The 12,579-nt window shown below is 41.1% G+C and overlaps 2 protein-coding genes across 4 annotated transcripts in view; one reads left to right on the top strand and one right to left on the bottom strand.

The window, feature by feature from the left end:
* The window catches only part of fam219aa (family with sequence similarity 219 member Aa), a 417,719-nt gene that overhangs the window by 235,683 nt on the left and 169,457 nt on the right, over window positions 1-12,579 (bottom strand). The window lies entirely within an intron of this gene.
* dnai1.2 (dynein, axonemal, intermediate chain 1, paralog 2) overlaps window positions 1-12,579 on the top strand; it is a 223,974-nt gene that overhangs the window by 170,674 nt on the left and 40,721 nt on the right. Inside the window, exon 19 of the mRNA XM_048599020.1 lies at window positions 11,196-11,383. Coding sequence (XP_048454977.1) covers window positions 11,196-11,383 — 188 coding nt within the window. The remainder of the gene's footprint in view (window positions 1-11,195; window positions 11,384-12,579) is intronic.

Below are 12,579 nucleotides of genomic sequence, written 5' to 3'. Positions count from 1 at the left end.
TTTATTTCTTTATTTTTCCAATTTATTCCTATGATCTGTAAGGCTGCACTTTTTAACTTCTTTATTTTTCTATTTCTTTCCCCTAAGCATTCATGCTTAAGAATTTTTGCCAACGTACCTTTGTACCCAAGATGGCGCCTTAAGTGGCAACTTGTAAATTTTTCACTATACTGATTTGAGCACTTGTGACAATAAAGCTAATTCTAATTCTAATAAAGACTACACTTCAGAAGCACTTCACTGGTTGAACAATGCTTTGCAATAACTTAAGATTGCAAAAATTCCTTTATAAGAGCAACTTTTTCTTTCTGAATTGACAGGCTATTAGGGAAATTATTAATAAGCACTGAGTTTTAGCTTACAATGTGATCTCATTACTACAAAATATGTATAAGAAATTGTCATTAAGATTTCTTGTTATGAAACCAATAAGAATTTTAATTTTAATTAAAGTCGTTATAATTTGCAATGTTTTTTGCATGTCCAGATATGCACTCTACTAGTTATTGGATTACTTCCACAAACCTCTTCTGTCAAGAGATTCCCCAGCTCATTTTAGTTTTGTTTGGTAAGGGTACGGAATTGTTATTGTTCAAGAGCCTAATGTACAATAGGGCATTTATGACTTAATTAATATTACAGTATTGTCATGGGGAAGGACCAACAATGTGTCTTAAAAAGATGAGCATTAATGTACTCAATTTTGGAACATGTTTTGCTTAAGTTTTTTTATTGTCCTTAAGGAAATACTTATAATTTATAACCATTTGTTTTCTTTTGTCTTTTAAGAGTAAATAAGAGTCCGTATTTAAAGTATTGTTTACACTTTACCACATACTGTACCAGTTAAACAGGATCTGTGGAGAAAACGTTCCAGGGTCAAATGTACAGGGATAATCGTGGCACAATAAGATTGTTAAAAAGCACAAAAAATTGGATCACTCATTTATATGTAAAAAATGAAGCTAAGATTCCAAAGATACAGAATACCTAGTTGATGTTATGATTTGCAACCTATTACTAATTGACACATTTGTCAAAGTGATGGCCAAGATAGAATAAAAGTTTCACTTCGGCATTACATAATATCAGTCTAGTCAATGGTCACTGGTGTTCAGAAAAAAAAACATCAAACAGTTTGAATGCTATCTCATGATTTAGTAAACTTATTCAATGAACACCAAAGTCACACAGAACATGAAGGTCACAAGTTCAAACTGTGGTTTATGCTGAGTCATTTGTTCTATACTGGCTAATTGGAGGTTGCTACTATTGGTTTGAGAGCTCAGGAGAAGAGCAGGGAATAATCAATCATTATTTACATCCCTGATTGCAATTCAGTAATCTGTACAGGAATTGCCTATGTAGATGTTGTATATGCACATAATTTACTTAAATGTTTCATCACCACTGTTAACCAACCTACAATATTCAATGATGATGTTCATTGTGAAAACAATTAGTATTAATGTTGTTGAACAAAACAGTACTTGAGATACAAAATAGGAATATTTAAGGTTTTTTCTTGTATTCATTTGAATCATCATCTTTTTAGTAGGGGTCCAAGATTGCATTCAAAATCCACTTAAACAAATCATTTCTAGCAAATCAAGATAAAGTTATATTTATTAATTAAACGTGATTTGTGGAAAATATCAGTACTCATCATTTCAGCAAAGTCGTAAGAGTATGTCGCAATATATTTATTGAGGAATGCAAAAACTTTTAACAGATGCGCACATAAAGGCCAAATCCAACCCACAAGAGTCACATTGCTGTTGCCCTACTGAGTTCATATTAAAACCAGGTTACCAATATACATTCGTGTCATGGCCACATCAGCTAGAGGTAGTAAAAGTTGTAAAATGTATCATTAAAACAGCTGTGTTGGGATTTTAAGGAGATGATGGAAAACAGAGTCAGATAGCCAAAAATATTTGTTGATAATTCATCACTGTGCAGCCTTTGGCTGGGAATTAATTTGCATTACAGGTCCCTTGCCCACCATTTGGAGAATCTTGGAAACCATATGTTGCTTCCATGGGAGAAGCCTAATGAAATTAAGTGAACATCAAGCACTTATTAAACATAGAAACATAGAAAATAGGAGCAAGAGTATACCATTCAGCCCTTTGAGCCTGCTCTGCCTTTCATTTAATCATGCTTGATCATCCAACTCTATAGCCTGTTCCTGCTTCTCACCCATATCCCTTGTTCCCTTTTGCCCAAATGCTATATCCAACTCCTTCTTGAAATCATACAATATTTTGGCTTCGACTGCTTTCTGTGGCAAGCTCACCGCTGTCTAGGTAAAGAACATTTTCCTCATCTCAATTGAAATGGTTCACCCGTGTCTTTAGACTATGACTGTAATTGGTGAGCGTTGAGCATTCCTAGGACTTAGAATCTCAGTGAGGAAATCACCACCCTTTTACCTGGTGAGTTGCTGGCCGATTGAATGCTGACAAGTCTCCATTACAAGCAGCACCATTGGGAACAGTCACTTCATTCTCTAAAGACTTCACTAGGCATTGCTATTGAATCCCTAGACACTAGTCAGCACAATGGACAAACAGGGAGATGTTGTGGGAAGGAATGGCAGAAGGGTTTGGAGCCACTGACAGGGGGCTGGTTTACAGTATTCTACCTTCTTTGATATTGAATTCTTCAACTGGGTGCTGAGTGCCTGACAATGAGGATTTCTCCTCACTCCATGAGGTCACAGGCAAACTCACAGGATTTGCTAAGCAACCTTCAGGAGGCACGGAAGAGTCACATGGATCCTGTTTAATCTCAGAACCGCCTTTAAATTCTGGTGAAGTCAGAGATAATTGGTGTTGAGTGGCCATTCAATGAGCCTAACCAGCACCTGTTTGTGAGCAGTTGAGTTGCAAACATTGACACCATCCCACATCTAGCTTAATTATGGAAGGTTTCCTGATGCCAGTAGAACTAAAGTGTAGCTTCCCATGCCATTTAGTGAGCCTGACTGCCATGTTTCAAGCATAATGGACTAGATTAAATTCCACCAATTATTTAGTTATTCTGATATGCTATCACGAATGTCACAAAAGAACTGTGAAATACACAAAGCAAAAGGGAAACAGTAATAAAATGTCACAATCTATATGTAAAATATTTTTATAGATAACTTACACATTCATTTCTTTTCCCACAATCTTTCCTAACTGAGGGATTAGCTTGTTCACCTTACTTTTCGGCAAAAAAGAGTCAGTTTGATGCATCTCCACTCAGCCCACTTCTGCTCTGTTAACTCAACTTAATGAACTATTCCAGCCACTTAAATGCTCTTGGAACAGTTGTTGAATTTGATCAATGGACACTAGGATCCAGAAATATCTGGCTTTCATGCGCACAACCTTTTTAAAAACTTATTCTACTGGTTTGGCCAATGTGTGTTGCCCATCCCTAGATTCTCTTGAAAACACAGGCATAGAAAATAGGAGCAGGTGTAGGCCATTCAGCCCTTTGAACCTGCTCTATCATTCAATATGATCATGGCTGATCATCGAACTCAATATCCTGTTGCTGCTTTCTCCTCATACTCTTTGCACCTGTTAGGCTGAAAAATTATATCAAAATCTTTGTTTGTATTCACTTATGGGATCTGGTCATTCTGGCTGGCCAGCATTCATTCACTGACCCTAGTTGCCCTAAAAAGGGTGGTAGTAAGCTCCCTGCTCGAACTGCTGCAATCAATGTGCCGCAGGTTGATCTACAATGCCTTCAGGGAGGGAATTCAGGATTTTTATCCAGCAACAGTGAAGAGGGATTTTCAAGTGATGGTAGTGTTCTCAGTTATCAGTTGCCCTTGTCCTTCGAAATGTCAGTGACTGTGGGTTTGGAAGGTAGTGTCTAAGGATTTTTGGTGAATTTCTAAGGATAATATCAGGGCAGTAGTGAGAGATGATATAGGTTCTACTGAATAAAACGTTGAATCCATTTGGGTGGAAATTAGGAATAGCAGGGAGAAGAAGTCACTGATAGGTGTGGTCTATAGGCCACCAAATAATGGCATCGTGGTGGGGCGGGCAATAAACATAGAAATAGCTAATGCATGTAAAAATGGTACAGCAATTATCATGGGGGATTTTAATCTACATATCGATTAGTCAAACCAGGTCGGTCATGGCAGCCTTGTGGAGGGGTTCATAGAGTGCATCCGTGATAATTTCCTTGAACAATATGTAATGGAACCTACGAGGGAGCAAGCTATCCCAGATCTAGTCCTGTGTAATGAGACAGGAACAATTAATGATCTCACAGTTAGGGATCCTCTTGGAAGGAGCGATCACAGTATGGTCGAATTTAAAATACAAATGGAGCGTGAGAAGTTTAAATCCAGTACCTACGTCCTGTGCTTAAGCAAAGGAGACTATGAAGGAATGAGGGAGGAGTTAGCTAAGGTTGAATGGGAGCAAAAACTTTATGGTGGGTCAATTGAGGAACAGTGGAGGACTTTCAAAACGATTTTTCACAGTGCTCAGCAGAAGTATATTCCAGTGATAAGGAAGAACTGTAGGAAAAGAGAGAGCCAGCCATGGATGTCTAAGGAAATAAAGGAACGTATCAGATTGAAAAAAAACAGATACAAAAAAGCAAAGAGTAGTGGGAAACTAGTAGACTGGGAAATCTTTAAAGGCCAACAGAAAGTCACAAAAAAAGTTATAAAGAAAAGTAAGATAGATTATTAGAGTAAACTAGCTCAGAATATAAAACAGGCAGCAAAAGTTTCTATAAATATGTAAATCGTAAAAGATTGGCGAAGGTAAACATTGGTCCTTTAGAGGATGAGAAGGCCAATTTAATAACTGGGAATGAGGAAATAGCCGAGACATTAAACAGTTATTTCGTGCCGGTCTTCACATTGGAAGACACAAATAACATGCCGAAAACTAATGGCAAGAAGGTTAAAGCAGGTGAGGACCTAGAAACTATCATTATCACTAAGGAGGCAGTGCTGGGCAAGCTAATGGGGCTAAAGATAGACAAGTCTCCTGGCCTTGATGAAATGCATCCCAGGGTGCTAAAAGAGGTGATGGGGGAAATAGCAAATGCACTAGTAATTATTTACCAAAATTCACTGGACTCTGGGGTGGTTCCCGCAGATTGGAAAATAGCCGATGTGACGCCACTGTTTAAAAAAGGAAGTAGACAAAAAAGCAGGTAACTATAGGCCAGTTAGCTTGACTTCGGTAGTGGGGAAAATGCTTGAATCTATCATTAAGGAAGAAATAGCAAGACATCTGGATATAAATTGTCCCATTGGGAACACCCAGCATTGTTTCATGAAGGGTAGGTCATGTTTAACTAATTTGGTGGAATTCTTTGAGGACATTATTTGCATGGTGGACATTGGGGAACCTGTAGATGTGGTGTATCTGGATTTCCAGAAGGCATTTGACAAGGTGCCACACCAAAGGCTGCTACATATGATAAAGTTGCACGGTATTACAGGTAATGTATTGGCATGGATAGAGGATTGGTTGACTAGTAGAAAGCAAAGAGTAGGGGTAAATGGGTGTTTTTCTGGTTGGTGGACAGTGGCTAGTGGCGTGCCTCAGGGATCAGTGTTGGGACCGCAATTGTTTACAATTTACATAGATGATTTGGAGTTGGGGACTAAGTGTGGTGTGTCAAAATTTGCAGATGACACTAAGGTGAGTGGTAGAGCAAAGTGTGCAGAAGACACTGAAAGTCTGCAGAGGGATATAGATAGTCTAAGTCAGTGGGCAAAGGTCTGGCAGATGGAGTACAATGTTGATAAGTGTGAGGTCATCCATTTTGGTAGGAATAACAGCAAAATGGACTATGTTTTAAATGGTGAAAAATTGCAGCACGCTGCTGTACAGAGGGACTTGGGTGTCCTTGTACATGAATCGCTAAAAGTAGGATTGCAGGTGCAGCAGGTAATTAAAAAGGCAAATGGAATTTTGTCTATCATTGCTAGAGGGATGGAGTTTAAAACAGGAGGCTATGCTGCAGCTGTATAGGGTCCTGGTGAGGCCACACCTGGAGTACTGTGTGCAGTTTTGGTCTCCTTACTTGAGAAGAGATATACTAGCACTGGAGGGGGTGCAGAGGAGATTCACTTGGTTGATTCCAGAGTTGAGAGGGTTGGATTATGAGGAGAGACTGAGTAGACAGGGATTATATTCATTGGAATTCAGAAGAATGAGGGGAGATCTTATAGAAACATATAAGATTATGAAGGGAATGGATAAGATGGAGGCAGGGAGGTTGTTTCTGCTAGCAGGTGAAACTAGGACGAGAGAGCATCACCTCAAAATAAAGGGGAGCAGATGTAGGATTGAGGTCAGGAGGAACTTCTTCACCCAAAGGGTTGTGAATCTGTGGAATTCCCTGCCCAGTGAAGCAGTTGAAGCTACCTCGCTGAATGTTTTTAAGGCAAGGCTAGATATATTTTTGAACAGTAAAGGAATTAAGGGTTTATGGTGAGTGGGCGGGTAAGTGGAGCTGAGTCTCAAAAAGATCAGCCATGATCTTATTAAATGGCGGGGCAGGCTCAAGGGGCCAGATGGCCTGCTCCTGCTCCTAGTTCTTATGTTCTCATGTTCTGCAGTACGTCTTATAGAATGTGCACACTGCATCTTTTGAGCGCTGGTGGTGGAGGGAGTGGATGCTTGTGCGTGTGATGCCAATGAAGCAGGCTGCTTTGTCCTGGATAATGTCAAGCTTCCTGTGTGTTGTTGGAGCTGCATTCATCAGGCAAGTGGAGAGTATGCCATCACACTGCTGACTGGTGCCTTGTAAATGGTGAACAGGCTTTGGGAATCTGGAGGTGAGTTACTCACCGTAGTATTCATAGGCTTGGACCTGCTCTTGTCACTACTGTATTTACATGGCAAGTCCAGTTGACTTTCTGGTGAATGGTAACTCCCAGGATAGTGGAGGATTCAGTGGTCGTAACACTATTGAATGTCAAGGTGCGGTGGTTCGATTGTCTCTTATTGGAAATGGTCATTGCCTTATATTTGTGTGGCATAAATGTTACTTACCACTTGTCAGCCCAAGTCTAGATATTGTCCAGGTTTTGTTGCATTTGAACATAGACTGCTTCAATATCTGAGGAGGGCAGCACAGTGGCTCAGTGCTTAGCACTGCTGCCTCACAGTGCCAGCAACCCAGGTTCGATTACAGCCTTGGGTGACTGTCTGTATGGGCTTTGCCAGTGCTTCCCCTAGCTGTGTGGGTTTCTGCCAGGTGCTCTGGTTTCCTCCCATACTCCAAAGATGTGCAGGTCAGGTGGGTTAGCAATGCTAAATTGCCCCATAGTGTCCAGGAATATGCAGGCTGGGTGGATTAGCCACGGTAATCACAGGGGTAAAGGGGATAGGGTTGGGAGTGTGGATTTGGGTCTGTGTTCAATGTTCTTAAGAGGATCGGTGCAGATTTTATGGCTGAATGGACTTTCTGCACTGTCAGAATTCTATAATTCTATGAGTTTCAGTGGTGCTGAACTTTGTGCAATCATCAGCGAACAATTCCACTTCTGACCTTGTGATGAAGCAGCTGAAGATGGTTGGGCCAAGGACACTACCCTGAGGACCTCTTGCAGAGATACCCTAGAGCTGAGATGACTGACCTTCACGAGCACATCCATCTTTCCAGATATGACTCCAACCAGCAAGAGAGTTTGCCCCTGGTTCCCATTGATTCCAGTTTTCCTAGGACTTCTTGATGCTTCACTTAGTCATATGCATCCTTGATATCACGGGCTGTCACTCTTACCTCACCTCTGGAATTCAGTTCATTTCTCCATGTTTGAACCAAGACTATAATGAGGTCAGGAACTGAGAGGTCCTGGCGGAACACAAACTGGGTGTCAGTGAGTGGGTTGCTGAGCAGGTGCTGTTTTATAGCACTGTTGATGACACCTTCCATCACTTCATTGATGATCGATAGTAATCTGATGAGGCAAAAATTGGCTGGGTTGGATTTGCCTTTCTTTTTATGTACAGGGCTTACTGGGCAATTTTACACATTGCCAGGTAATTGCCAGAGTTGTAGATGTACTAGAACAGAAAGGTGCTTTATGACTCTATGGCTCATGGAGCAGCAAGTTCTAGAGTACAGATCTTCAGTATTATTGCCAGTATCCAGTGCCCACATCTATTTCTTGATATCATGTGGAGTAAATCAAATTGGCTGAAAACAGGCACCAGTAATGGTAGGGACCACTGGATCATCCCTCTGCACTTCTGGCTGAAGATTGCTGTGAATGCTTCAGCCTTAGCTTTTGCACTGATGTGCTCGGCTCTTCCATCACTCAGGATATTGAGGATAGGGTGTTTGTGGAGTCTTCTGCTCCAGAAAGTTGTCCACCACCATTGATGACCAGATATGGCAGGACTGCAGAGCTTAGATCTGATCCATTGGTTGTGGGATGGCTAAGCTCTGCCTATCACTTGCTGCTGTGCTGTTTGGCATGCAAATAGTCCTAGTTGGTAGTTGACGCCTCATTTTTAGGTATGCTACAGCTCTTGCACTATCCATTGAACAGGGTTGATTCCCTGGGTTGATGGTAGAGGTTGATAGGGGGATATGCTGGATGTTGGTAGTGGGGGATTCAATGATAGTGACACCATCGGATGTCAAGGGGCAGTGGTTCAATTGTCTCTTATTGGAGGTGGCCATTGCCTTGTATTTATGTGGCACAAATGTTACTTGCCACTTGTCAGCCCAAACCTATCTAAGTTTTGCTGCATTTGAACATGGACAGCTTCAATGGGCCTGCTTGTGAGGAATCACAAATGGTGTTGGTTGAGGTTGCAGGTCCTGTTGGAATATGATTCTGTTGCTGTTGATGGCCCACAGCACTTCATGGATGCCCATTCTTGAGTTGCTAAATCTGTACGAAGCCTGTCCCATTTAGCACGGAGATAGTACAACATAGTATGATGAAGGACATTCTCAATGTGAAGGTGGGACTTTGTCTCTACAAGGACTGTGCAGTGATCACTGTTTCTGATCCTGTCATGGACAGATGCATCTGCAGCCGACACATTGGTAAGGATGAGATTAAGTATGTTTTTATCTCTTGCTAGTTCCCTCACCACCTGCCATAGATCCAGTCTAACAGCTATGTCCTTTAGGACCAGACCTTGATCAGTAGTGCTACTCCCGAGCCACTCTTGATGGTGTACGTTCAAATCCACCACCCATACAACATTTTGTGTCCTTGCCATCCTCCAAGTGCTATTCAACATGGAGGAGTACTGATTCATCAACTAAGGGAGAATGGTATATGGCAAACAGCAGGAGGTTTCCTTTCCCATTTTTGACCATAAGACATAGTGACATCATGAGTCGATGGACTACCAGTGTAACTCCTTCCTGACTGTATACTACCATTCTCTCACCTCTGCCAGATCTGTCCTGCTGGTGGGACAAGATATATCTAGGAATGTTGATGCTTTTGTCAGGGTCATTGTCTGTAAGGTATGATTCCATAAGTATGACTATGCCAGGCTGTTGCTTTACTAGTCTGTGAGACAGCTCTCCCAATTTTGGCAGCAACTCGCAGATGTTAGGGAGGAGGACTTTGCAAGGTCGATGAGGCTGTTGTTGCTGTTGTCATTTATAGTGTCTCAGTCAATGCCAGGAATTCAAATCCGATTTTAACCTTATTCATCTAAACAAATCTAATCTAATTATATGTTGAACGCTAATCTTAAAAATCACTCAGTGCAGCACAGAAGCATAGAATTCTCACAGCAGAGTACCTAGAGGTGTACTAATGAGGGGTCAGCATAGGCAAATTGCTTGCCATTTTTAAGGTTTTGAGCACTTTTCTGGCATATACGCACCCTTGTAAAGAGTGTGGCAATGAAATCAAAACATGGAAATCAAAGCACAATCACAGTCACTCTCAACTGCTGAGGTCCTTATTTATTTTCCATTCCCATTTAAATATATTCTATCTTTGTATTGAATAAACTCATTCCTTGTCTATCTAAAACAACACGTTGTGTTTTTACTATCCTTAAATTTGCCATTAGTCACACAGCCTCAATAGCACCTAAACAAGATGGCAATAGTTATAGAGTCATAGAGTACAGAAACAGACCCTTTGGTCCAACACGTCTGCACCGACCAGATATCCCAATCTGACCTAATCCCATTTTCCAACATTTGGCCCATATGCCTCTAAACCTTTCCTAATCATTTACCTATTCAGATGCCTTTCAAATGTTGTATTGTACCTCCACCACTTCTTCCAGCTGCTCATTCCTTATACGCAGCACCTTCTGCTTGAAAAAATTACCCCTCAGATCCTTTTTAAATTCTTTCCCTCTCATCTTAAACCTCTATTGTCTAGTTCTGAACTCCCCCACCTTAGGAAAAAGACTTTGGCTATTCACCCTATCCATGCTCCTCATGATTTTATAAAGTCATCCCTCAGCCTCCAATGCTCCAGGGAAACAAGTCCCAGCCTATTCAGCTTCTCCCTATAACTCAAACCTTTCAGTGCCGGCAACATCCTAGTAAATCTTTTTTGCACCCTCTCAAGTTTAACAACATCTTTCCTATAGAAGGACAACCAGAATGGTAGGCAGTATTCTAAAAGTGACCTCACCAATATCCTGTACAGCCGCAACATAATGTCTGAACACCTATACTCAATGGTCTGTCGAATGAAGGCAAGCGTGCCAAATGCCATCTTCACTACCCTGTCCGTCTGCAACTCCACTTTCATAAATAATGCAACTGCACCGCTAGATCTCTTTGTTTGGCAACACTCCCCATGGCCCTACCGTTAACTATATAAGTCCTGCCCTGATTTGCCTTACCAAAATGCAACACCTCATATTTATCTAAATTAAACTCCATCTGCCACTCCTTGGCCCATCTGATCAAGGTCCTGTCACACAATGAGGTAATTTTTGCTGTCCACTGCACTATCTATTTTTGGTGTCATCTGCAAATATCACATCTCCAATATTCACATCCAAATCATTCATATAAATGATGAGAAGTGGTAATCTTATAATCTACTCCCACCTTCTCTTTTAATCTTCACAGTTCATATACCAGTCCTTAGCCAAAATGTAAATCTCAGTTGAGTATCTCAATGAATATTAATTCTTATTGAGGAGAAGATTCTACATTATAGTCACAGTTAATTTTTTAACTTTTTTTTCCAATTTACCAGGTTCAAGTTTTTGACTTGAATGTTAATAAATATGAACCGATCTGCGAGCAAGCTATTGTGAGCAAGAAACGAAATAAACTCACACATATTGCATTCAATCCAACCTACCCTATTATAATGGTAGGAGATGAACGTGGTGGTGTATCAATCTTAAAACTCTCTCCAAACCTTCGCAAACAACCTAAGGTAAGAAAGTTTCTTAAAAATCCACTTAAATGTGCAACAGAATACCACGATATTAATCTAGAATATATTAAATGTTATTTTTGTAAGTTATGAACATATTTACTTAATGAATCTTAAGCATGTAGTATGAATGAGACATGTTTTGGCACTCACAGAACAGTTGTACATTAGGAGCTAGCTTCTCGTACTGTGGAGTGCTAAATATGCACAATGTAGAATAGCACAACAGATAACTGCCTCATAAAATGTGTGCAAGTCTCAGTAACAGCCGTTACTATTAATGCAGAAACTCAGGTAATGTCCTGGGGACCTGGGTTAGATTCCTACCATGGCACATGGTGGAATTTGAACTCAAAAAAAAATCTGGAATCAAAAATCTAATGCTGAAACTTCTGTCAATTGTCAGGGGAAAAATCAATCTAATTCACTAACATCCTTCAGGAAAGGAAATACGCCATCCTCACCTAACCTACATGTGACTTCAGACCACAAGCCACTCAGTTTTAACAATCATTACAGTCTCACAAGAGAAATTAAACTGGATAGACCTAAGCATTGAAAAAATACAGCCTTCTCAACCCTGCAGAGTCTTCCCTTACTAATCTGAAGGCTAGTGCCAAAATTGAGAGAGTTGTCTCACAGTTTAGTAATGCAACAGTCATACTCATAGAATCACAGCTTACAGACAATGTCCCAGATATCACCATCGCCATCCTTGGATCTGTCCTGTTCTGCCAGCAGAACACCCAACAGATATGGCAGGATGGTCGTGTACAGTAGGGAAGGAGTTGCCTGGGATTCCTCAACGTTGACTCCAGATCTGATGAAGTCCAGTAGCATCAGGACACACGTTGGCTAGGCTGCCTCCTGCTGACTACTGTGTATCATTCTCCCGCAGCTATTGACTGTTTACAGTGGTTAGCACTGCTGCCTCACAGTGCCAGGGATCCGGGTTCGATTCCACCCTCGGGCGACTGTCTGTGTGGAGTTTGCACATTCTCCCCGTGTCTGCGTGGGTTTCCTCCGGGTGCTCCAGTTTCCTCCCACAGTCCAAAGATATGCAGGTTAGGTGGATTGGCCATGCTAAATTGCCTGTAATGTTCAGGGATGCCTAGATTAGTGGAGTTAAAGGGGGATAGGTCTGGGTGGGATGCTCTGAGGGTCGGTGTGGACTTGTTGGGCCGAAGGGTCTGTTT

This window comes from Rhincodon typus, chromosome 1 (assembly GCF_021869965.1).
Source record: "Rhincodon typus isolate 14 chromosome 1, sRhiTyp1.1, whole genome shotgun sequence".
NCBI classification, from domain to species: domain Eukaryota; kingdom Metazoa; phylum Chordata; class Chondrichthyes; order Orectolobiformes; family Rhincodontidae; genus Rhincodon; species Rhincodon typus.
Note: the sequence above shows the minus strand (reverse complement) of the source record. Positions and strands in the feature narration are given on the sequence as shown.